The sequence below is a fragment of the Chlorocebus sabaeus genome, chromosome 9 (assembly GCF_047675955.1).
Source record: "Chlorocebus sabaeus isolate Y175 chromosome 9, mChlSab1.0.hap1, whole genome shotgun sequence".
NCBI lineage: Eukaryota > Metazoa > Chordata > Mammalia > Primates > Cercopithecidae > Chlorocebus > Chlorocebus sabaeus.
Window position 1 is genome coordinate 35,118,966 of NC_132912.1, and position 27,888 is coordinate 35,146,853.

The following is a 27,888-nucleotide window of genomic DNA, read 5'->3' on the forward strand; positions in this document are numbered from 1 at the left end:
GAATAGTCAGAGAAGCAGATAATTAAAATGTCTCAACCTAATAAGGGAACTGGGCAGGTGGGGATAACTAAAAAGGAGTGCATAAAAGAATGTTGTCCAAGCCGGCACCAGAGTTGGGGAATTTTAACAGGTTTAGAAGCCTGTTCGTCAATACCCACAACAGTTATGGAGGCAAAGAAAACAGGCCCTTGAAAAGAATGTAATGTGGAGTGAGTAGCCTCTGTATTGATTAAGAAGGGGATGGACTTACCCTCCACTGTGAGAGTTACCTAAAGTGTCTGTGATGGTCCTGTAGGCTTCCGAGGCAATCGGGCAGCGTCAGTCTTTAGCCACTAAGCCAAGAAGATCTGGGAAGGAGTCAGTCAGACAGCCTTGGACCAGATTTCCAGGGGCTCTGGGAGTGGCTCCCAGGTGAGGTGGACAGTCTGATTTCCAGTGGGGTCCCACACAGATGGGACACAACTTAGGAGGAATCCCGAGCTGCAGGCATTCCTTGGTCCAGTGGCCAGATTTCCAGCACTTGAAGAAAGTTCCTTGGGGAAGCAGTCCTGGAGGAACGCCTGGTCACTGTGGTTTAGGCATTTGGAAGTTCTTGTGTGCTGGAGATGTGGCTGGGATTTTGTCTCACAGTGGAGGCATGTAATTGTAACTTTTCTTTATTATTGTACACCTTGAAGGCAAGGCTAATTAAGTCCTGTTGTGGGGTTTGAGGGCCGGAATTTAATTTTTGGAGCTTTATTTAACAATAATTATTACATTGCCCTTAATATTTACAGGTATAATATGTATAACAATAGCACAAATACTGGGGAAAGAAAATAAAGCTATATATATTATTTAATGTCAGGAGCCGATTGGGTAATAAAATAAAATGCATATTGAGAATAAGACAGCCTTCTGACCTTCCAGGGTCTAGGGCTGTAAAACGTCTAGGGTTGCTGCCAAATGAGCCACGAACTGGGCTGGGTTTTTATATTTGATGAAAAAGAGCCTAAACGCTAACTGATTTGGGAGAGGTCGGATAAAGAAAAAGGAGCATTAACCTTGACTATGCCTTTAGCTTCAGCCACCTTTTTAAGAGGAAATTGCTGGGCAGGTGGGGGAAGGCTAGTGGTAGAATGAAACTGTAAGCTGGACCGGGTGTGAGGAGGGGAGGTGATAAAAGAATTATGGGGTGGGGGAGTGGAGGCTGAGGAAGAACTGGGACCTGCCGAGAAGCAGCCTGGGGAGGAGGGGAGAGGTCAGATGGGTCTGTAGAAAAGGAAGATTCAAAAGACTCAGCGACGCTTGGGGCTGGGACTGAGGGGACAGGTGGGAGGGGAAGAAGGAAGATTTGGGATGAGTCTCATTGGGAGCAGAGACTAGGGAGGGACCAATGTGTAAAAGAATGCCTGGACATCAGGCATCTCAGACCGTTTGCCCATTTTACGACAAGAATTATTTAGGTCTTGTAGGATGGAGAAATTGAAAGTGCCATTTTCTGGCTATTTGGAACCATTGTCAAGTTTGTATTGGGGTCAAGCAGTATTGCAGAAGAAAATAAGACATTTAGATTTTAGGTCAGGTGAGAGTTGAAGAGGTTTTAAGTTCTTGAGAACACAGGCCAAGGGAGAAGGAGGAGGAATGGAGGGTGGAAGGCTGCCCATAGTGAAGGAGGCAGGTTTAAAGAGAAGGGGTAGAGACACGGAGAGAAGGGGTGGGGGGTGCTTGCCCCCTAGGAAAGTGGTGCTTGCTGCTAAGGGTGAAGGACCAAGGCAGGCATCCCCGCGTGGTCACACACCTCTGAAACGTGGGTGAATAATCAGGCAGGCGTCCCCATGTGATTAAACACCAAGGGAAGACTGTCTTCCCGAGTCTGTGACCGGCGCCGGAGTTTTGGGTCCACCAATAAAACGCATCTCCTTTGTCTCTACTGGGAAAGGAAAGGAACTGAAATGAAGAGAAGGGAGAGATTGAAGTGTGGTGCCAAGATTGAAAGGAGAAAAGAGGTTGAGGGATAGTGAGAGAGGTTGGAGAAGAGACTCAAGAGAGGCCGCTTACCCGATTTAAAATTGGTGAGATGTTCCTGGCGCTGGTTAGTCTGAGGACCAGAGGCCATAGGTGAATCTTTCACAGAACAAAGAGCAGGAGGACAGGGGACTGATCTCCCAAGGGAGGTCCCCCAATCCGAGTCACGGCACCAAAATTTCACTCGCGTCCGTGTGAAGAGACAACCAAACAGGCTTTGTGTGGGCAACAAGGCTGTTTATTTCACCTGGGTACAGGCGGGCCAAGTTCGAAAAGAGAGTCAGCGAAGGGGAGATAGGGGTGGGGCCGTTTTATAGGATTTGGGTAGGTAAAAGAAAATTACAGTCAAAGGGGGGTTGTTCTCTGGTGGGCAGGAGTGAGGGTCACAAGGTGCTCAGTGGGGGAGCTTTTTGAGCCAAGATGAGCCAGGAGAAGGCATTTCAAAAGGTAATGTCATCAGTTAAGGCAGGAACAGGCCATCTGGATGTATACATGCAGGTCACAGGGGATATGATGGCTTAGCTTAGGCTCAGAGGCCTGACAGCATGCAGAACCATCTGTGAACCAGGCCTTAGTCTTTTCTTCCTCTGTCCACTGATCATAAGGAACTCCCCATAAGGCCATTGGTGCAGGCTGGGGGAGAGCAGGCAGGGTGGCAGGAGTGGGGACCATGGGCATTTGAGCCACTTCTCATGTAACTCACTTGTGCCTTCAGGACCTGCTCAAGCCCGATCATGTACATACCACTTCCATTTGATAATAGAATGCTGCTGTGCATGCCCCACTCTATGGCTAGACGGGTCAGCAAGCACCCAGTTCATGATAGGTAGTTCAGGTCACATGGTGACTAGATGACCCATAGTCAAATGTTCAGTTTCTACCAAAACCCAGTAACAGGACAAGAGCTATCTCTCAAAAGGAGGGCATCTTTTTCCCGTGCTGGATGCTTCCTGCCCTCGCACACTGGACTCCAAGTTCTTCAGATTTCTGCTCATATAAATTAGAAAACTCAAGTAGTTCTTTTGGAGTGTAGTGCACTTCCATGGGGGTTACACTTTGAACTGCTGGGACTTTAGTCTAGTTATAGGTCTAGAAGCAAACAGGGATGTTGGGGGTGGTTCCTGAGGAGAATAAACATTATCTTGCCTGGCAACTGCCTCAGGGGAGGCCATCACTGTTGCCTCAGGCAGCACAGAGTTTATCTTCTCAAAGATGCAAAGGCTTGTGGCAGCATGGGTTGGGGAGGGGATGTTGCCACTATTGGGGATGGGGAAGCTGCTTCTTCTGGTAAAAAAGATTCATCAGAGTTTACAAACTCAGTGTCTCCAGCTTCATTTGGTCCTTCCACACATCCCCATTCCAAGTTTCAGGATCCCATTCTTTTTCAATCAATGCCCTCACTTTAAGAGTAGACACCTGGCAAGGCTGTGCATGCACCTTTCATTGCAGGTCAGCCACTTGCATGATAAGAGCTTGTGTATGTTTTTCTACAATTCCAGCTCTTTATCAGTGTTCTCCACACTATTAGAAGTAGAGTCCTTAACATTTTTGTGTTTAATCATATTAAGCAGCCAACTCCAGAAACCCCAAAACCAACAAAAGAAACTCCATCCTTAATATTCTGTTCCTCTAGAACCACTCCTGGTACCAAAATCTGTATTAGTTAGGATTCTCTAAAGGGAAAGAAGTAATAGAAGATAGATATAGATATAGATCAATGGAAGTTTATTAAGTATTAACTCACATGAGGGCAGGAAGCATCTGCACAGGAGAAAGATGTAGGCTGGGAGGCCAGGCCAGTCTAGTCTTTTCACATTTTTCACCTGCTTTATATTCTAGCCATGCTGGCAGCTGATTAGATGGTGCCCACCCAGATTAAGGATGTGTCTGCCTTTCCCAACCCACTGACTCAAATGTTAATCTCCTTTGGCAACACCCTCACAGACACACCAGGATCAATACTTTGAATCCTTCAATCCAATCAAGTTGACAGTATTAACCATCATAACACACAATCACTTTTGGATGAGAGTTGTTTTAACAGGGCTCTCTTATCTGTCTCTTTCCCTTATGTCTCTGTTAAGCTCTCTGCCTCTTTGGGTACAACACCAAAAATTAAGGAGAAGTGTGTCACTGTTTCACCACTAAAAATGCAGTAGTATAGTTTTTGAACTATATAACAAAACTAAAGCAGTTGAAACATTGTCAATTTGCCTGATAACATAATGATATAAGAGGGAATGGGTAACCAATGAAATAATTATCAGTTATATTCATCTTGTTATCATGTTCATAAGCTAGCAATTCTGCTTTTGCAAATACAAAGCAACTTTCCTAATTAGCCATAAATAGAAAGTAAATTGAAGAGCATTTGAAATATTTCTGCAAGCATATTCTAAGGTCATTATAGCATTAGACTTTTATGGATAACTTTTTAAATAAATGAGCCCTAAAGTTAATTTTCTATTGAGAATAAATACTAGAGTTCAACTAATTATAGGAGGAAATTCATGAAGACTTTTTCTCATGTAATAATTACATATAGGTACTGTTGTCATTAGAGATACATACTTAAACTCCAGAGAAGATAGTAAACCATAAGTAGATTTACAAATTCTTATTCTTACCAGGGTAAGTCTTTCTCTTTAACTGTGTCTTCATTGCATTATTTATTGTACCTCTCTCAGTTGCACGACGCAATCGTTCATCAGTCTCTATAAAAGCAAACAGATTTCAAAACACTTTTCTAACATAAATATTAACGTGTGTGTGCATGTGTCTAATACTATCCTAATTAATATTCTTCATTAGAGTACAAGAATTATAATAAAATGTCCAGATTGTAGCAACATAGGAACTTAAATTGAAAGGACAATTAGCAATCATATAAACCTTATTATATGTATACCATATAGCAAGTAATAACAAAATTGAGGCACAGACTTATGCTACCTTATTTCTTAACTATTTTTTCCATATAATGCAATCTCATATGCAAATTTAAATCACACTAGTTTGTGGTAATAACATAACTTTCAAGGATATATTAAGAACATATGCATGTTGTAGGGGTATATCTGGTGAGGTGGAACATAAATTTTTTTTTCATAATTGACCTATCTGTACACAACGGTCGTCACAACTCACAAAATATGATAAAACAGAAGTTCCTTGACTCATCCAGAAATATTTTAATAGTTTATTTTAGGTGGTGTAACTATAATTCAAATAGGCATCAGTGATAAAAAAAGAATAAGAAATAACGCATGTAATGAGAAAAAGTCTCTTCTCTCTGGTTCTCTTAGCAGGTAGACTTTGTAGCTGGAAAGAAGAAAACAGGAATATTTGCAGTAGTACCAGCATTAGGATTGTATTCCTTTTCATTTGAGTTTTATGTGATTTATACACTTTGTTGGATTTAGAAACTAGTATCTAGGTATAATGATGGAAAAACTAAAAAATCTACTAAAAAGAATTTCATATTGAAAAAGGGATAATTAGAATTGGTAAACCCGGTTTATTAAACCTAAAGTTTTTTTGTGTCAAAGTTGGTTCTAGCAGAGCATGTAATGGTAGTTGGACACCTGTAATGATCCTGAACAACAGAGTAGAAGTCTTGCTTTGGAATATTGGCTGAGCCCATGATTAATGTTAAAATTTGCACTATTATCATGTCAGCCCAAATAAACCACCAATATAATTCAAATAGAGGCAGAAACCAGATTATGCATCATTGTAAAAATGCATCATACTGGCCAGGTCAGTGGCTCATGCCTGTAATCCTAGCACTTTGGGAGGCTGAACTGGGTGGATCTCGAGGTCATGAGTTCGAGACCAGCCTGGCCAACACAGTGAAACCTTGTCTCTACTAAAAATACAAAAATTAGCAGGGCGTGGTGGCAGGCACCTGTAGTCCTAGCTACTCAGGAGGCTGAGGCAGGAGAATAACTTGAACCCGGGAGGTGGAGGTTGTGGTAAGCTGAGATCGCATCACTGTACTCCAGCCTGGGCAACAGAGTGAGACACCGTCTCAAAACAAAACAAAACAAAACAAAAAAAAAACAAAACAAAAAACCATCATGTTGGACAAAATGAGTTTTCAATAATTCAGTAACAACATTTTGTAAAAGTAAAGCTATATGCAACAGAAAACTGAGGAACATTAACAGGTGCATTTCAGCTCTTTTGTTTTTCTCCTACAGATACAAGAAAGAAAGGCTGATTCATTTGAATTAAGAAATCAGAGGATTTTTAGATAAGCAGGGAGTCAATGAGGAGAGCATTTTAGAGTTAAACACTAGGAATACAAAGTTATGTGCTGGAGAAATTTATCAACTAGTAAAAGTCACAATTTTCCTCCCTTACATTATTATCCTGTTGCTTTAAATTTTACAAAATCTTATCCTGCTTAGAGTTCCTGAGCTTTTAAAAATGTGTATATTTTTAAACCATACTATTTTTCCATTTAAAGTGTCCAATTCAATGCTTATTACAGAAATGTGTAATTATTACCTCAGTCAACTTTATAATCTTTTTCACATTTACACAAATTGCATTCTACTGAGATACAGAAACACTACTCCTTTATATATAGCTTTATTCTCTTTCCCCAGTATTTGTGCTATTGTTATACATATTATACCTGTAAATATTAAGGACAATGTAATAATTATTGTTATAATTATTTATTTGTATAACTTTATACCTTTTCAATAAACTGAGAAAAGAAACAAGACCAAGTACATGTTTATAGTATTTGTTATATGAACACACTTATTTACATTTTTTGGTTCTTTTTATTGTTGCTCTGTATTTATCATCCAGTGTTATTTTCTTAGAATGCTACATCACTTCTCTCTCCTATCACCTTTGTGCTGCTATTGTGAATATATTACAAGTTGATATGTTATATGCTCAATGATACAATTATATAAATTTTTTATACAGTTGTCTTTTAGATAAATTAAGAAAAGAAAGGATGTGGAATATATATTTATAATACTGTCTTTTGCAATTATAACATTTAACTCATACCTTTTTTAGGGGGATTCAAATTACTGTCAAGAGGTCAATTCCTTTTAGCCTAAACAAATTTCTTTAGAATTTCTTGGAAAACAGTTCTGCTAGAAATGAAATCTCTCAATTTTTATTTATTTAGCAATTTCATTTTTCACCTTTTCTGAAAAATAGTTTTGCTAGCAATAAAGTTATTGCTTGGTAGATTTTATTTTCTTCCAGCACTTTTAATATACAACACCATGGCCTTCTGGACTTCGTAAGTTTCTAATGCTAAGACAGATGTTAATCTTACTGGGGTTACCTTCTATGGGATGAATTGTTTTTCTCTTGATGCATTTTACATTTTCTCTTTGTCTTTCAACATTTTTACAATGATTACTTTGGTCATGGATTGATTTGTGTTTGTTCTACTTAGATTTAATAGAACTTGGATGTATAGATTAATATGACCCAGTAAATATTTTTCAAAGTATTCAGCCATTTTTCTTCAAATATTTTTTCTTATTCTCTCTCTACTTGGAATACTCTCATTCTGGTATTCCCATTATATTAAGTTTGCTTATTCCTTCTGACAGTTCAAATCTTTCCTTGACCCTCTAATGAATTTTCCCTTGCAGTTATTTTACCTTTCAATTCCAAATATTAATTTGGTTCTTTAAAAAGTTTAATTTGTATCACAATGTTGACATCTATTTGATAAAAGAGTGTCATTATACCTTCTTTTTCTTCTTTCAGAAGAGTTTTAATTATTTGATGATATTATTATTATTATTTGACTACTTTGTAGTCATTGTCTGCTAAATCTAACATGTAGGACTCTCACAGGCAGTTTTCCTTGCCTTTTTCCTGGTGTTTGGGTTACAGAGTACTGTTTCTGTGCATGTCTTAATTTTTTTGCTAAAATCTGGACATTTTAGATAACGTATTATAGCAAATCTGTATGTTGGTTGACTCTTCCTTTTTGGGGGGCTTGTTGTTCTTGTTTTCTTGTTTCTTGGTGGTGGTAGGGGTGTGTGTGTGTGTGTGTGTTTGTGTATGTGTGTGATTTGACAGAAGTATTTTCCTAAAGTCTCTATCCTCTACAGTGTAAAGTCTCTTATGTTGCTCTTTAAGGGCATCTCCTTGGGCATCAAACAGTCTCCCTTGGATGACAGTGGTTTTAGCACGGCACTCTTTGAATGTCTCTTTCCATTATTTATTTGCTAAAGTGTCTTCTTTTGGTATCACACCAACGGTCACAGAGAAGTGTGTCTAACCCTGTAACCCCGGGACTAAATTCAGTTGTGTAATCTCTGAAAAATATTACTAAATAACTTTATTGCAGCTGAGATGGTACAAACTTGACTGATATTTTTACCATATAGAGTGAACTGGTAACCAATAAAATTATTCTCTGTTATATTCATCTTCTTATCACACCCATCATCTAGCCTTCCTGTTTTTGAAAAGCTAATTTTACATTGCTAGTTGAAACTAGACTTGAAATATTATAGAGGGGAATTCACAAAGACTTTTGCCTATGTAATAATGCATAGGCACTGCTCTCCTTGAAGATGCACACTTAGTTACACTCCAGAGAACGAAACGAACCAGAAATACTAAATGTGTAAAGTTTTTGTTCTTACCAGGGAGACTCTTTGATCGTGTCTTGAATTCATCCTTTAGTATATCTCTTCCAAATGCATCTGTCAACTGTTCTATTTCAGACCCTATAGAAATAAACAGATATCAAAACACTGTAAGGTAATCGTTCATATACAAATGTAACAGTGTGTGTGCATGTGCATATATGTGTGTGTGTTACTAATTTAAAATATTTGTGGCTGGGCGCAGTGGCTCATGCCTGTAATCCCAGCACTTTGGGAGGCCAAAGTGCGGGTGGATCATGAGGTCAAGAGATTGAGACCATCCTGGCCAACACAGTGAAGCCCCATCTCTACTAAAAATACAAAAATTAGCCGGGTGTAGTGGCACATGCCTGTAGTTCCAGCTACTCGGGAGGCTGAGGCAGAAGAATTGCTCGAACCTGGGAGTCGGAGGTTGCAGTGAGCTGAGATCGTGCCACTGCACTCCAGCCTGGTGACACAGCAAGACTCTGTCACCAAAAATATATATATATATATATATATATATATACACACACACATATATATGTATATATATAAAATAAAATAAAAATAAAAATTGTATTTATAGAATAATTAAAATGAAATGTCTTTATTGGAAAATAACAAAAACCTTAAAAAGGAATGGATGTTAACAATTATATAAGCCAGACTATATTCAGGCTTAGATATGTTTAATGAATTGAAATATCATATAGCCAGGGAAACGCACCACTCATGCACCACCCGATGCTGTATACTTTCTTAACCAGTAATTGTTCTATACAATTCTATCTCTTATGCAAATTGAAATTATCCTAGGGACATTATGATAATAATGTATCTTTCCAGTTTACACTAAAAACATACTCAACCTGTAGGTATGTACTATGTGAGGGGGAACATTTTTTTCCATAGGTCAAGCCGCAAACCATGGCCTCATTAGTCACAGAAACTTATCATGAGGCAGAAATTATTTGACTCATTGAGGAATATTTCTTTCCCCTTTTTACATTATGGAATTGTAAATTCTTTAGATATTAGTTATGAACAAATTACAAGATATTTGTCAAACTGAGAAAACCTGCCCTCTGAGGTCCCTTAAACGAGAATCAAGGAGGTAATGGTCAATTTGCAGCACTACCAGAATTGTTATTAGATCCGTTTCCATTTAAGTGTTTATGTGGTTTGATATTTTCCTGGAATTAGAAACTACTAAGTTCAATGAGATAAAAATGTATAAAAATTATTAAAAAGAAATTCATATTGAAAAGGGGATAATGAGGATTGGTGACGTAAGGTCAACATTGGGCTTAAGATTGTGTGGGTAGAATTGGCTCTAGCAGAGTATATAACTATGATTGGACACCTGTCATAATCCTTCCATTGTATTCTAGAGTAGTTTGTTGTTGTTGTTGTTTTTGCTGTTTTGGAAAAATTGGTGAATACATGAATAATGTAAGTGGTTGCATTATGACACCAGCTGCTCAAATATGTCACAACTGCATTCTATACTGAGCACTGCCTCATTACCAAAGTAAAAAGTCATCCATAAGATTGAGCAGAACAAGTTTTCAGTAATTAAGTAACAATATAAGAGATACAGCAACTCAAAACTGGAAACATCAGCAGATGTATTTTTTTCTTCGTTTGTTCTTTCTTCAACTGATATATCAAAGAAAGACCGGTTCATTTGAAATGAGCAAGCAAATGATCCGTACACAATCAGGGAAAAAATGAGACCATCTGAGGAAAGATTGGGTTAAATACTAGAAATTAAAAGGTATGTGCTGAAGATACTTATAATTTAGTAAGATTTACAATTTTTCTCCTTTCCAATATTCTCACTTTGCTTTAAATCTTTTAAAAATCTTTTTCTGCTTGAAGTTCACTGAGTATTTTAAGCGATCTAAAATCTTAAATTCTATGGATTTTAATACATTCAGTAATGTCTGTCACCATCATCACAGTCAATTTTAAAAAGTACTTTAAATTTATACTAAATTCTAGTGAAATATAGAAAAGCTACTCTTAGATAGCTATATTCCCTGTTCCCCATTTTTGTGCTATTGTTATACACACTACATTTGTAAATAATAAAGACATGGTTATAGTTGTCGTTATAATTATTTATTTATCTAATTTTATGCTTTTTTAAAAAGTTGAGGGAAGAAAGAAGTATATATTTCTAATGTTTATTATATTAACCTTCTTATTTATAATTTCTGGTTCTATTAATTTGTTCCTGTGGTTTCAGATTATCATATGTTGTCATTTTCTTTTTTTTGTTAATACATAATATTTGTGCAAATTTATGGGGTACATGTGATATTTGGTTATATGTATAGTGTGCATAAAACTCAAGTTAGATTATTTAGAATAACTATCACCTCAACGATTTCTCATCATTCAGTACCATGTTAGCTGTGGGTTTGTCATATATGGACTTTATTAGTTTGAGGTACGTTCCTTTTATGCCTAAGTTTTTGAGAGCTTTATCATGAAGGAATGTTGAATTTTATCAAATGTTTTTTTCTGCATCTACTGAGATGATTATATGGTTTTGTCCTTCTTTTTGTTGATGTACCTTGTTTATTGATTTGCATATGTTAAACCACCCTTACATCCGTGGTATAGATCCAACTTGATCACAGTGCATTATCTTTCTGATAGGTTGTTGAATTTGGTTTGCTAGCATTTTGTTGGGGATTTTTATGTTTATATTCAACAGAGATATTGACTTGTACTTTTATTTTTTTATGTCCTTGTCTGGTTTTCGTATCAGAATAAATGCTGGCCTTGTAGATTGAGTTACAGAGAATTCCATTCTCTTCAATTTTTTGGAATAGTTTGAGGGGAATTGGTGTTAGTTCTTTAAAGGTTTGGAAAAAATTGGCAGTGAGGCCACCTGGTTGTGTTGGGAACATTTCTAGACCTCTCCCTAGCTATTTTGAAATACAAAATCATTGTTATTAACTATAATCAACCTCTTCTGCTACTTCTTAATTCAATCTTGGTAGGTTATATGTGTTCAGAAATCTGTCAGTTTCGTCTAGATTTTCCAATTTATCAGCATATAGTTGTTCATAATATTTTCTGATTATCTTTTGTAACTCTGTGGTATCAGCTCTATTTCATTTCTGATTTTGTTAATTTGTATCTTCTATCTTTTTTAAGTTAGTCTACCTACTTTTTTTTTTTAATCTTTATCTTTTTAAAACACCAAGTTTTGATGTGGTCGATCCTTTGCTTAAGTATCTATTTCACTTAGTTCTGCTCTGATCCTTATTTCTTTCCTTCTATTAATTTTTGTTGATTGGTTTGTTTTTGCTTTTCTAGTCTCTTGAGGTGCATTGTTTATTTGAAACATTTCTACTGTTTTGATGGAGGTGTTTATTGCTATCAACTTACATTTTTAGCATTGCTTTTGTTATATCCCAGAGGTTTTATTTTTTTTTTCATTTTCATTTGTTTCAAGAATTTTTTATTTCCTTTTTAATTTCTTCATTGATTCAGTGATTATTCATGAGCATTTTGCTTAATTTCCATGTGTTTGCACAGTTCCCAAAGTTCCTCTAGTTACTGATTTCTAGTTTTAATCTATCATGTTCTGACAAGATACATGATATGCTTTTGACTTGTAAAAATGTGTTAAGACTTCTTTTGTGGCTTAACATATGGTGTGGCCTGGAAAATGTTCCATGTGCTCACAAGAAGAATGTGTGTTCTGCAGCTATTGAAAAAAATATTTTGTAATTATCTGTTAGGGCCATTTGGTTTAAAATGATGTTTAAACTCAATGTTTCTTCATTGATTTTCTGTCTAGACGATCTGTCTAATGCTGAGAATGAAGTGTTGAAGTCTCTAGCTATTATTTTATTGGAATCTCTCTGTCCCTTTAGATTTAATATGCACTTTATATATTTGCATACTTCAATGTTGGGTAAGTATAAGTTTAAAATTGGTATATCCTCTTTCTGAATTGATCCTTTTATCATTATATAATAATTATCCTTGTCTCTTTTTATTTTTTTTGACTTAAAGTCTGTTTTATCTGAAATAACTACAGCTACTCCTGCTCACTTCTGGTTTCTGTTTACATGGAATAGTTTTTCCATTCTTTTACAACCAGTCTATATGTTTCTTTACAGGTGAAGTGAGTTTCTTATCGGCAGTATATAGTTTGGTCATGTTTTTAAAATCCATTCAGCCATTGTCTGTTTACATTCAATAATAATATTGATATGTGAGGACTTATTCCTATTGTTTTCTTATTTTCTGGTTGTTTTCTTTATCCTTTGTTCCTTTCTTTCTCTTGTGTTGTTTATCATTGTGGTTTGGTGATTTTCTGTCATAGTAACATTTGAGTTCTTCTTCCTCATTTGTGTGTTTTCACATCCAGTTTTATGACAGTAGCTATCTTTTTGCTTAAGTGTAGTACTCCTTTAAGCATTTCTTGTAGGGCCAGCCTAATGGTGATGAATTTCTTTAGTTTTTGTTTGTCTGGAAAATACTTTATTTTTCCTTCATTTATGAACAATAACTTTGCTGAATATATCATTCTTGGCTGACAGTTTGTTTTCTTTCAGCCCTTTGAATATATCATCTTATTTTCTCCTAGCCTGTAAGATTTCTGCTAAGAAATCCACTGTTAGTCTGATAACAGTTTTCTTGTATGTGGCTTGTATCTCTGTCTTTTACTTTTGACAGTTTGACTATAATGTGCCTTGTACAAGACCTTTTTGGGTTGTGTATATTCGGGAATCTCTTGTTGACATGGGTAGTTTTCAGCCATCATTTTATTAAATAGTTTTTATATGCCTTTTCTCTTGACCATGTGGAACAACCACGATTCAAAACTTTGGTCACTTTATGATGTTCCATGTGTCACATAGGCTTTATTCATTCTTTTTTATTCTTTATTATTTGTTCTTTTTTTTTCTCTCTCTCTCCCTCCCTCCCTCTCTCTTTTGTCTGACTGTGTTATTTCAAATGACCTCTCTTGAAGTTCTGAAACTTTTTCTCCTGCTTGGTCTAATAATTGTTGAAGATCTTGAATTTTTTTTTTCATTATTATACTTTAAGTTCTAGGGTACATGTACACAATGTGCAGGTTTGTTACATAGGTATACATGTGCCATGTTGGTTTGTTGCACCCATTAACTCGTCATTTACATTAGGTATTTCTCCTAATGCTATCCCTCCCCCTGCCCCCTCACCCCACAACAGGCCCCCATGTGTGATGTTCCCCGCCCTGTGTCCAAGTGTTCTCATTGTTCAATTCCCACCTATGAGTGAGAACATGCAGTGTTTGGTTTTCTGTCCTTGTGATAGTTTGCTGAGAATGATGGTTTCCAGCTTCATCCATGTCCCTGCAAAGGACATGAACTCATCCTTTTTTTATGGCTGCATAGTATTCCATGGTATATATGTGCCACATTTTCTTAATTTAGTCTATCATTGATGGACATTTGGGTTAGTTCCAAGTTTTTGCTATTGTGAATAGTGCCATAATAAACATACATATGCATGTGTCTTTATAGTAGCATGATTTATAATCCTTTGGGTATATACCCAGTAATGGGATCACTGGGTCAAATCATATTTCTGGTTCTAGATCCTTGAGGAATCACCAGACTGTCTTCCACAATGGTTGAACTAGTTTATACTCCCACCAACAGTGTAAAAGTGTTCCTATTTTTCCACATCCTCTCTAGGATCTGTTGTTTCCTGACTTTTTAGTGATCGCCTTTCTAACTGGTGTGAGATGGTATCTCATTGTGGTTTTGCTTTGCATTTCTGTGGTGATCAGTGATGATGAGCATTTTTCATGTGTCTGTTGGCTGCATAAATATCTTCTTTCAAAAAATGTCTGTTCATATCCTTTGCCTGCTTTTTGATGGGGTTGTTTGATTTTTCCTTGTAAATTTGTTTAAGTTCTTTGTAGATTCTGGATATTACCCCTTGGTCAGATAGGTAGATTGCAAAAATTTTCTCCCATTGAATGTATTTTTTATTTTATTAATTGAATTGACTTACGGGATTTCTGTTTGGTTCTTTTCTTAATGATATCTATCTCTTTAACACATTTCTCATTCATCTCAAAACTATTTTTCTGATTTCTTTCTATTGGTTATCTGTGTTCTCTTCTACCTCACTGAGTTTCTTAATATCATTATTTTCAATTCTGTTTCAGGCATTTCAATAATTTCTTTTTCACTGAAATCTGTTGCTGAAGAATTATTGTGTTCTTTTTGAGGTGTCACATTTCCTTGCTTTTTCATGTTTCTTATGTCCTTATGTCTGTCATCTCGTGTAACAGTCACTTCTCTCAATTTTGTGGATTGGCTTTCATAGAGCAAAACATTTTCCTGACAATGCTATCTATGATGTTGGTTGGATAGGGTACTTTTTAAATTAAAAAAAAATTTTTTTTTTTTGGTGGAGACAGTGTCTCACTGGGCTTTAACCAAGGCTGGCCTCAAATGTCTGATCTCAAGTGATCCTGCCACCTTCACCTCCCAAAGTGCTGGGGTATAGGCATGAGTCACCATGCCTACCCTGGGTTGGGCATTTTAGCTTTGATTCCGGGTGTATGCAGTAGTATATAGCCTCTGTATAATTTTTTTCAGCTATAAACAGTGTCAGTGATGTCCGTCATTTCCTCAACGGCTTAGGCTGTAGTTGCTGGTGGATGCTGCTATGAGGCTTCACTGGGGACAGAGACTTTGAGTCAGTCCTTGGCCTCATTAGTGACAGCAATGGCTGAGGATGCTTATCTGTGGGCCCCTAGGGGATATATGTGAGCATCAGGATTAGTGAGTCCAGGCAGGCTAATCCTTGGGCCTCTAGGTGGCTTGCTTGAGTGCTGGCCATGGTGCCAGCAGGTAGGTGTGTCCTTGAGCCCCTAGACAGTGTACATGATGTGGGCAATAAAAGTCGCAGTGGTGAAACAACCCACAGGCTCCCAAGTGGCATGCACTGGTGTTGGTAGTGGCTGCAACTGGCTAGCTGAGTTCATCCTCCAGGACCCAGGAAGACTGCACAGATGCCTGTGGTGGTGGATGGGGCAGGATGAGCCCCTGGCCTTTGGGTGTCATGCTTTGGTGCTGGTGGCAGGTTTCTTGGCCTATTGTGAGGTCCCCGGTGATGTCCACGCATGCCCAAGGCAACTGATGGGGCAAGGTAATCCCCAGGTCCCTGGTTGGCATTTTTGCGCACTGGTTCCAGGCTGAGAGGGCTGGTTCTCAGATCCCCCAGTGGTATGCATGGGCACATGCTGTGGCAAGCAGGGTGGGGAAATCCTCAGGACCCCAAATGGTGTGCCTGGGTGGCATTAGCAGCAATGGCAGTTGGCAGGGAGAGCCTGTCCTCAGGGTGCATGCAACTGTGTGGCAGTCTTGCCACTGGGTAGGATTGAGTTGCTCTCAGTGGCTGTGGCCCCAGGAGAGTGGCTCTCAAGCTCTGGTGAGCACACGCTTCAGCCTCTGGTGGTGGTGACAGATGATGAGAGCTTGTTCTCAGGGCATGTGCAAGCGCACAGTAGCCCTCCTGCTTATGGGGGCAGGGTTGCAGCAATGGCAATGGACTCAGGCATTCTGGGTTTTGGGTACTGCATGCTTCAACTCTGTTTGTCCCAGGGGCAGCCTCTCCAGTGTGCTGTACCACCCATTCTCCAGCATTTTGAACACTTGAGCGCTAGGGATCCTACCACACTGTTGGACCCAACTAGGACTGCACTCCTGCAGCCCACTGCATAGATGCAGGGGGATGTCAGTGGGGCTCTAGGAGTGGAAAGGTAGGGATGTTGGGCCATACCAGCCTGGCCAACATGGAAAAAGCCCATCACTACTAAAAATACAAAAATTAGCCGGGCGTGGTGGTGCATGCCTGTAGTCCCAGCTACCTGGGAGGCTAAGGCAGAAGAATCACTTGAACCCAGGAGGCAGAGGAAAAAAGGCACTATGCCGCATCTGCTTGGTTTTCACCATGTGTGTGTGACTCAGCATGAGCTCTCTCTTTAGAGCAATGCCACTGGTCAGGGCCTGTGAGGGTGGTTCTCCCATGGCTAGGATTGCAGCAATCTATGGTGGGAATGTGGACTTCTGGGGACTTCTCACTTACCCTTTTCCCACACTGGGGAGCCTCTCTGGACTTTATCAATCCTAGTTAGGTCAGCTGCCTCCTTTCCCTTTCCTTCTCTGCCTCAGATGTTTCCTGTTAATTCTCTGCTGAATTCTAGTGTTCCTGATTAGATGATCTATTTGAAATATGATTATCAATTCTCAAATTTGTTTTTTTGTATGTATTGAAAGAGTGCCAGATATCTTTAAGACAGCCATCTTGGAGCCCCCTTTCTTGTCTTTTTTTTTTTTTTTTAAACTCCAATACATCACTTCTGTCAACCATCGCCTGTGTGCTAACATTCTAGAATATACTACACGTCCATATTTTAAAGTCCCAGCAATAAAATTCTGTAAATATTTTTTATACAATTGCTTTTTATATCAATAAAGAGTTAAAATTAAGAGTAGAAAGAAGTGAAGGAAGCATTTATGTGGTCTTTCAGAGTTATAGAATTCCTTTAACCCATGTTCATTTTATGGGTTCAAGTTAGTGTCAGAGGTCAATGGTTTTCAACCCGAAGAACTCTGTATTTCTTGGAAAGCAGTTCTGACAGGAATAAATTTTCTCATTTAAAAAAGCCTATTTAGAAATATCTTCACGTCACCTTCATGTTTAATAAATAGTTTTGCTGGATATAAGATTTTTGGTTAACAGTTCTTCATTTAGCTCTTTGAATGTGCTGTCCCAATGCCTTCTGGCCCTAATAGTTCCTAATGATAAGTAGTCAGTTTTTAATTTTAGTGGGGTTCTCTTTACATCATGTATTAGTTTTCTCTTGCTGCTTTTAAGCTTTTCTCTTTATCTTTCAACATTATTACTATGAATGTGATTATAGATTCCCTTGTGTTTATTCTACTTAGAATTAATTGAGCTTGGATGTGTAGACTCATTTGTAATTAAATATTTTTCAGAAAGTTTTCATCCATATTTTTGCTGCTTTTTTCTTTCTAGTGTTCCTAATACTTTAAGTTTTTAAATTCTTTCTTTGGACAGTTGAAATGTACTTGAACCCCTCTAGTAAATTTTACTTCCAGTTTTTGTACTTTTTAACACTGTAATTTCCATGTGGCTCTTTGTAAAATATTTTATATCTCTTTGTAGATATTTTCTATTTGATGCAACATTGTCATAATACCTTCCTTTTCTTGTTAGAGAATGGTTTCCTTTAGTTCTTTCAATATATTTATACTGACTGCTTTGTAGTCATTGTCTGCTAAATCTAACAGCTAGGATTCTCATAAGCTGTTTTGTTTTTTGTTTTTTTTTATGTTTTTTGTTTTTGTTTTTTTTTTTGCCTGCTTTTCTTCTGTGTATGGGTCATACTTTCTTCCTTATTAGAATAACTCACATTTTTATGCTGAAAACTGGGCATTTTAGACACATAATGTAGCAACTCTTAATTTTGATTCTTCTCCTCTTCTTCCTGGGGTATGTTATTATCGTTTGCTTATTTATTTGTTCAGTGATCTGGCTTGATTATTTTACCGAAGCCTATTTCCCCTGTGATATGGTTTGCATGTTTTTCTTGTGTAAGTCTCATGTTGAAATGTAATCCCCATTGTTGGAAGTGGGACCCTGTGGGAGGTGTTTGTGTCACGAGGGCAGATCCTTCTTCTCCATGGAATGGTGCTGTTCTCACAATAGTATATGAGTCCTTGTGAGATCCAGTTGTTCAAAAGTATGCAGCACCTTCCCCTTTTTTTCTCCTGCTCCTGCTCTTGTCATGCAATGTGCCTGTTCTGCTTTACTTTCTGCCATGAGTAAAAGTGCCCTGAGGCCTCCCCCGAAGCCAAGTAGATGCTGGCACTATGCTTGTACAGCCTCTTTTCTTTATAAAGAACCCAGTGGTATTCCTTTACAGCAACCCAAGAATGGCTCAATACATCCTGCACTGTGAAGCCTCTAATGTTCCTCCAATAAAACAGCCTTGGGCATGCAACAATCACCTCTGGAAGACAGTGGTTTTAGAGGGTCCCCTTTGAGTATGTCTTTTGCTTATTTCTCTATTAACCTGTCTGCCTTCCTTTGTATCACACCAGAGATCAAAGGGTGTTTTGCCTGACACTGCTACTCTTGTACCAAAGGCAGTAGTATAATATCTGAACTATATTACACAACTAAAGGATTCTGCCATAGTTGAAAGATTACTATGCCTAACATTTTAAAGTACAGAGGGAATTAATAAGATTAAAATAACTGTCTTTTTCCCTTACTTATTGCACTCATCAGATAGCCTTTCTGCTTTTGCAACTTTAAAGTAACTTTCTATCTAAACTGTAAATAGAAAGGGACTAAAATAACTTTGAACATACTTGTCCCAAGTATATTCTAAGCTCACTATACTATATTATTTTGTGGATTACTTTCTAAATGGATGAGTGTAAAAGTAATAATATCTAGCTAGCTTTACATTTCTAGTAAATATGTTCTAGAGTACAACCAAATATGGGAGGGTATTCATGAGAACCTGTGCCCATGTCATAATAACAAGTGGGTACTATTGCTATTAAAGATACACACTTAAACTTTGAAGGAGAAAAATAAATGAGGAATATTAGACTTAAAATATTTTCTTACCAGGGAAACTCTTTGACTGTGTCTTGAATTCATCATTTAATAAGCGTCTTCCCAAAGCACTTCTCAAGCTTTCTATATCAGTCTCTATAGAAATAAATAGATTTTAAAATACTTGGCAAGGTAATCCTTACATAAGAGTGTGAGGGGTGTGTGTGTGAGAGAGAGAGAGAGAGAGAGTGTGTGTGTGTGTGTGTATTAATCAGCCTTTGTTATTAATGAATAAAAGTTATAGCGAAATGTCTGAATTGCCAAATCACTAAACATTAGGAGTGGAAGGTCTGTTAGCAATCATATAAGCCTTAGTGTATTGAGGCATAGAGATGTATAGTGATTTGACTAAGACCACATATCGAGGTGATAACAAAGTTGTTGCACAAACTGATGCCTCACAATACTTTAACAGTGCTTTCCCCATACAATGCTATCTCTAATGCAAAATTAAAATATCCTACAGAATTTATGATAATAACATGACTTTAAAGTTTACATTGAATCACATTCATACCATAGGGATATACCTGGTAAGATGAAACATAACTTTTTTTTTTCACCTAGCAACTTGAAAACAATGATCTTCATAATCACAGGAAATTATTATAGTGCAGAAATACTTTGACTCATCCAGAAATATTTTAATGCGATTTTTAGGTTAACTTTAAACTAAGTAAGCATCAGGGATGGAAAATAATAAGATATCTTTTAGATTGAGGAAAACATGCGCCCTTAGGTCCCCTTACCATGTGGACCTCGTAGCTTAGGATATGATTAAATTTGCAGAAATACAAGAAGCAAAATTGGGTACTTTTCCATTTGAGTTTTTACATAATTTGACTTTTTTTGTTGGATTTGGTAGTCTAACCATGTTTAATAACAGGGAAAATACCTGAAAGTTATTAAGGAGGAATTTATGTTAGAAAGGGTGATTACGATTGATGAACTAAAGGCAACTACTGGGACTAAAGTTTTGTCGGTGAAACCTAGTTCCAGCAGCACATGTGCCTGCTATAAACCTGTAAACACTGGAAACTAAAGCCAGTTGTTATCTAGACATAATAGATGGATGTCTTTTTATTTTTTGAGAAATAGTTAAATTCATGAATAAATGTTAAAATACCTGAAAGTTATTAATGGGAAATTTATATCAGAAAGTAGTGATTAGGAATGTATATCATACTATATAATTTACACATTTAAAGTGTTCAATTAAACGGTAGTTTCAATGGTAGGACGGGACAAACATCCAAACCATATCAAAAACATACTGGAAGAGGGACACACAAATGAAAAGAAGAATATAAAAAGCCACCACTTACAAAGCTAAGAAACAACATAGAAAAAATACACAAAACAATTAGAAGACACCAAATTAACAAGAACAAATTCTTATCTATCAATAACAATCTTGAATGTAAGTGGTTTAAATTCCTGAATTAAAAGACATAGACAGACTGAATTGATAACAAAAAACCAAGAAGCAACTAGGTGATGCCTACAAGAAATTCATTTTACCTGTAAAGACACACATAGACTGACAGCGAATGAATCGAAAAAGATTATGCACACAAATGGAAACTAAAAGTTCAGAAATAGCTATACTTACAACAGACAAATAGACTTTAAATTTTAGAAAGGAGACAAAAAGATTAGTATATAATGATATAGACATCAATCCAGAGAGAGGATATAACAATTATAAATATATAAAAACTAACCCTAGATAACCCAGTTCTAAACAGAAATTATTATTAGAGCTAAAGAGAGAAAGAGTCCCCAATACAATAATAGTTAGAAACTTCAACATCCCACTATCAGAACTGGATATCATCTAGACAGAAAATCAACAAAGAAACATTAAACTTAAACTGCACTATATATCAAATAGACCGAACAGACATTTACAGAACATTTCCTCCAACAACTAATGAATACATATTCTCATCATTGCTCTGCCTTTTGGCTAAGATCAAGTACAGAATACACATTCTTCTCATTGGCACATGAAAGATCACATATCAGGCCACAAACAAGTCTAAACAAATATTAAAAAGTCAAAATCATATCAGTTATCTTCTCAAATTATGGTGAAATAAAACAAGGTATCAATGTGATTGGACTGAAGGATGCAAAGTATTATACCTGGGTGTATCTGTGAGGGTGTTGCCAAAGAAAATTAACAATTGAGTCAGTGGACCAGCAGAGGCAGATCCACCCTCAATCTGGGTGGCCACCACCTAATCAGCTGCCAGTATAGCCAGAATAAAGCAGGCAGAAGAATATGAAAGACTAAACTGGCTTAGTCTCCCAGCCTACATCTTTCTCCTGTGCTGGATGCTTCCTGCCTGCGAACATCAGACTCAAAGTTCTTCAGCTTTTGGACTCTTGGACCTACAACAGTGGTTTTCCAGGGGCTCTCAGGCCTTCTACTGCACTGTCAGCTTCCCTACTTTTGAGGTTTTGGCAATAGGACTGGCTTCCTTGCTCCTCAGCTTGCAGATGGCCTACTGAGGAACCTCACCTTTTGATCATGTGAGTCAATACTCCTTAATAAACTCCCTTTTGTCTATATATCTATCGTATTAGTTTGGCCCTCTAGAGAATGCTAATACAGATTTTGGTACTGGGAGTGGTTCTAGAGTAACAGAATTTTAAGGATGGAATTTTTAATTGTCTTTGGGGTTTCTGGGGTTGCCTGCTTAATATGATTAGACCCCAAAATGCTAAGGACTCTACTTCTAATAGTATGGAGAACACTGATAGTTCTTGGTGTGAACTGTTTAGAGAATTATGCAAAATAAATGCATTTGATACTCGTGATTCACTGCTCAAAAGACGCAAGGAGTTTAGTAATTCTGCACATAATACCTTTGACCATATGTGAGGAACTAAAGAATGTAATGAAGTTGGTTGGTTGCTCCTAAGTTCATTAGACAATGTGATAAAAGAAAATGAATTCGGGGATTCTATCTCCTGGCTCTAGAAGCACATACTGACCTCAAATCTTCTAAGATTGCCCTGAGAGTTTTATCTCCTGTAGACAAAAAAAAAAAAAAAAAAGAAATTGTGGAAAATCAGACACAAGCTCTTATCCTGTGAGTGGTTGACCTGCAACAAAAGGTGCATGCACAGCCTCACCAGGTATCTACTATTAAAGTGAAGACATTGATTAGAAAAGAATGGGACCATGCAACTTAAAATGGGGACATGTGGGAGGACCCTGATGAAGCTGGAGGCACTGAGCTCCTAAATTCTGATGAGACTTTTTGGGTGGAGGAAACAGCCTCCCCACTCCAAGTGGTGGCAACATCCCCTCCCCAATCTACAACCCATGCTGCCATCAGCCTTTCCACATTTGCTGAGGAAATTAACCCTGTACTGCCTGAGGTAACAGTGATGGCCTCCCTTGGGGAATATGCCAGGCAAGACAATGCTGATTTTCCTCAGGACTCACCCTCAACACCCTTGATCGCTTCTAGACCTATAATTAGGCTAAGTCCTGGCAGACCCCTAGAGGTGAGGTTCAAAGTGTAACCCGCATGGAAGTGCACTACACTCCAAAAGAACTGCTTGAGTTTCTAATTTATTTAAGCAGAAATCTGGAGTGCAGGCATGATAATGAATAGTAAGGGTGTAGGATAATAGTGGAAGAAACATAAAGTTGGAACAGGCTTAATTTATTGATTTAGGCCCACTAAGCAGGAATTCTCCATTTAATGTTGCAGCTTGGGGAGTTAAAAAAGGTTCTAATAGTTTATTTGCTTGGTTAGCTGAAATACAGATTAAAAGATGGCCCACTGTGAGCAAGCTGGAAATGCCTGATTTCTCTTGGTTTAATGTAGAGGAACAGGCTAAGGCTAAGGGAGATCAGGATGCTAGAGTGGATTAGTCACCTTAGACCTATTTATTCCAGCTGGGAGGGTGCAGAAGACATACCCTTGACCAATACTTTGTGAAATAGATTTGTGAGGGCAGCACCTGCATCCTTGAAGAGCTCTGTGATTGCTCTTCTCTGTATGCCAGATCTTACAGTGGGAACCACAGTCACTCAACTATAAAATTTAAATGCAATGGGAATAATTGGATCCCAAGGTGGCAGGGGCCAAGCAGTAGCACTCAACCATCAAAGCCAAGGTGGGCATAGTTACTGCAATGGACAGCAGAGGCAAAGCAGCAATCAGAATAGTCTGACTGCAATGGACAGCAGAGGCAAAGCAGCAATCAGAGTAGAGCTCTGGCATTGGCTAATTAATCATGGTGTTTCTAGAAGTTAAATTGATAGGAAGCCCACTGCATTCTTACTTAATTTATATAAGCAGAAAAATTCCAGGTTGAGTGGACAAAAGACTAATTTGAATTATAAAAACAGAATCATGGAGCCTCAACCAATTTCCAGACTTGAGCCAGTTTACAGACCCAGAACCCCTTGAATGAAGAAAAGGCTGGGTCCCTTTGAGGAAGGACCCCACTACACTACCAACAGTTTATGCTGTTAATCTTTCTTCAATCTTTCCCCAAGAAGACCTCCAGCATTTACTAGGGTAACTGTGCATAGGGGAAAGGGAAATAATCAGAACTTTCAGGGACTACTGGTCACTAGCTCTGAGCTGACATTGATTCTGGAGGACTCAAAATGTTATTTTGAGTCCTCCAGTTAAGGTAGGGGCTTATGGAGGTCAGGTAATTGAGTTTTAGCTCAGATCCAACTTAGAGTGTGGGTCCTTGGACTCATCCCATGCTCATTTCCCCAGTGCCAGAAAGCATAATTGACACAGACATACTTAGCAGCTGGCAGAACCCCCACATTGGCTCCCTGACTGGTAAAGTGAAGGCTGTTATGGTGGGAAAGGCCAAATGGAAGCCATTAGAACTGCCTCTACCTAGAAAAGTCATAAATCAAAAATAATATCGCATCCCTAGAAAAACTGCAGAGATCAGTGCCACCATCAAGGACTTGAAAGATGTAGGGGTGGTGACTCCCATCACATCCCTGTTCAACTCTCCCATTTGGCTGTGTAGAAGACAGGTGGATCTTGGAGAATGATGGTGGATTATCGTAAGCTTAACAAAGTGGTTACTCCAACTGCAGCTGCTGTATCAGATGTGGATTCATTGCTTGAGCAAATTAACACATCTCCTGATATGGTATGTGGCCACTGACTTGGCAAATGCCTTTTGTTCCATTCCTGTCCATAAGGCCCACCAGAAGCAATTTGCCTTCAGTGGGCAAGGCCAGCAATATACCTCTACTGTACTACCTCAGGGATATATCAACTCTCCAGCTTTGTGTCATAATCTCGTTTGGAGAGATCTTGTTCGCTTTCCCTTCCACAAGATGTCACACTGGTCCATTACATAGATGCCATAATGCTGATTCATCCAGTGAGTGAGAAGCAGCAAACACACTGGACTTATTGGAGAGATATTTGCATGCCAGAAGATGGGAAATAAATCCAATTAGAATTCAGGGACCTTTTACTTCAGTAAAATTTCTAGGAGTCCAGTGGTGTGGGGCCTGTCAAGATATTCCTTCTAAGGTGAAGGATAAGTTGCTGCATTTGGCCCTTCCTACAACCAAGAAAGAGGCACGACCCCTAGTGGGCCTATTTGGATTTTGGAGGCAACCATTCCTCATTTTGGCATGTTACTTTGGCCCATTTATCCAGGGACCCAAAAGGCTGCCAGTTTTGAGTGGGGTCCAGAACAGGAGAAGGCTCTGCAACAGGTCCAGGGTGCATTGCAAGCTGCTCTGCCATTTGGGTCATATGACACAGCATACCCAATGGTGCTGTCAGTGGCAGATAGGGATGCTCTTTGGAGACAGTGGCAGGCCCCCATAGGTGAATCACAGTGGAGCCCTCTAGGATTTTGGAGCAAGGCCCTGCCATCTTCTGCAGATAACCATTCTCCTTTTGAGAGACAGCTCTTGGCTGTTACTGGGCTTTGGTAGAAACTAAACATGTGACTATGGGTCATCAAGTCACAATGCAACCTGAACTGCTTATCATGAACTGGGTGCTTTCTGACCCATCTAGCCATAAAGTAGGTCATGCATAGCAGCATTCCCTCATCAAATGGAAGTGGTATATACATGATCGGGCTCAAGCAGCTCCTAAAAGCACAAGTAAGTTACATGAGGAAGTGGCTCAAATGCCCATGGTCCCCACTCCTGTCACCCTGCCTTCTCTCCCAGCCTGCATCAATGGCCTCATGGGGAATTCCCTATGATCAGTGGACAGAGGAAGATAAGATTAGGACCTGGTTCACAGATGGTTCTGCATGATACGCAGGCACCACCTGAAAGTGGACAGCTGCAGCACTACAGCTCCTTTCTAGGACATCCCTGAAGGACAGCGGTGAAGAGAAATTTTCCCAGTGGGCAGAACTTCGAGCAGTGCACCTGGTTGTGCACTCTGCATGGAAGGAGAAATGGCCAGATGTGCAATTATATGCTGATTCATGGGCTGTAGTTTGTCTGGCCAGGGTCTTGGAAGAAGCATGAGTGAAAAATTGGTGACAAAGAAATTTGGGGAAGAGGTATGTGGATGGACCTCTCTGAATGGTCAAAAACTGTGAAGATATTTGTATCCCATGTGAGTGCTCACCAACAGGTGACCTCAGCAGAGGAGGATTTTAATAATCAAGTGGATAGGATAACTCGTTCTGTGGACACCACTCAGCCTCTTTCCCCAGCCATGCTTGTCATTGCCCAATGCGCCCATGAACAAAGTGGTCATGGTGGCAGGGATGGAGGTTACACATGGGCGCAGCAACATGGACTTCCATTCACCAAGGCTGATCTGGCTATGGCCACTGCCAAGTCCCCAATTTGTCAGCAGCAGAGACCAACACTGAGCCCTCTATATGGCACCACTTTTCGGGGTGATCAGCCAGCTACTTGGTGGCAGGTTGATTATATTGGACCTCCATCATCATGGGAAGGGCAGAGGTTTGTCCTCACCAGAACAGACACATACTCCAGTTATGGGTTTGCCTATGCTGCATGCAATGATTCTGCCAAAACTATTATCCATGGACTCGTGGAATGCCTTATCCAGCATCATAGTATTCCACATAGCATTGCCTCTGACCAAGGTATTCATTTTATAGCTAAAGAAGTGCAGCAGTGGGCTCATGCTCATAGAATTCACTGGTCTTACCATGTTCCCTATCATCCTGAAGCAGCTGGATTGATAGAATGGTGGAATGGCCTTTTGAAGTCACAATTACAATGCCAATTAGGTGACAATACTTTGCAGGACTGGGGCAAGGTTCTCCAGAAGACTGTGTGTGCTCTGAATCAGTGCCCAATTTGTGGTACTCTTTCTCCTATAGTCAGGATTCATGGGTCCAGTAATCAAGGGATGGAAGTGGAAGTGGCACCACTCACCATCAACTCTAGTGACCCACCAGCAAATTTTTTCCTCTTTTATTATTTATTTATTTTTTAAATTATGTTTTTATTTTCATAGATTATTGGGGAACAGGTGGTGGTGGTTATATAAGTTCTTTAGTGTTGATTTGTGAGATTTTGGTGTACCCATCATATAAGCAGTATACACTGCACCCAATTTATAGCCTTTTATCCGTTACTCCCTCCCCATCCTTTACCCTTGAGTCCCCAAAGTCCAGTGTGTCATTCTTATGCCTTTACATCCTCATAGCTTAGCTCCCACTTATGAGTGAGAACATACAATGTTTGGTTTTCCATTCCTGAGTTACTTCACTTAGAATAATAGTCTCCAATGTCATCCATGTCACTGCGAATGCCATTAATTCATTCCTTTTTGTGGCTGAGTAGTATTCCATCATATATACATATTATATATGTATGTTATATACATATATGTGTGTGTATATACACATATATATACACACACATATATACACACACACATATATATACACATATCACAGTTTATCCACTCGTTGATTGATGGACATTTAGGTTGGTTCCACATTTTTGCAATTGTGAATTATGCTGCTTATAAACATGCATGTGCAAGTATCTTTTCGTATAATGACTTCTTAGAACAATTCTGAGGTCACCTTGTTTCTTCCCCATCTTAAGTGGATTGTCTTTTAAATTTTATTTGGAATTTTTGGAGGAGAGGGTAAAGTCTGATGTCCCTAGAATTCTGTATATTTAAAATAATTTTAAAAGGCCAGTAAATTTCACCAGGTTATTTTTATATGTTATTAATGCCCAATTTGTCCTGGTATGTCTTTTCAACTTACAGATTTGGGTCATCCATTATTTTAAAAATTAATTATTCAATTATGTCTTATAATATATTGTACATTTTATTTATTCTTCTTTGGGAATTCCAAATATTGAATTCTGGGAAATAGATATCTCAGAAAGTGTGAAAAACAAGTGCAAAGGCCCTCTGATGGGGTGAAATATAAAACATTTGAGAAACTGAAAGAAGCATTTTGGGCATGGCAAATAAATATCATTGCTTCAGTGAAGTTTCTAAGATTTCCTATTCTCTTTAGGAAACTACATTGCTAAATCCATTTATCTGTAATTTTCTAAGGTAGAATTTACCAAAAAAGG

At 38.4% G+C, this 27,888-nt stretch overlaps 1 protein-coding gene across 1 annotated transcript in view; it reads right to left on the minus strand.

The window, feature by feature from the left end:
- The window catches only part of CCDC7 (coiled-coil domain containing 7), a 453,173-nt gene that overhangs the window by 42,426 nt on the left and 382,859 nt on the right, over window positions 1-27,888 (minus strand). Inside the window, exons 34-36 of the mRNA XM_073018860.1 lie at window positions 19,335-19,418; window positions 8,652-8,735; window positions 4,635-4,721 (exon numbers count right to left, since the gene is read on the minus strand). Of these exons, the coding sequence (XP_072874961.1) occupies window positions 4,635-4,721; window positions 8,652-8,735; window positions 19,335-19,418 (255 nt within the window). The remainder of the gene's footprint in view (window positions 1-4,634; window positions 4,722-8,651; window positions 8,736-19,334; window positions 19,419-27,888) is intronic.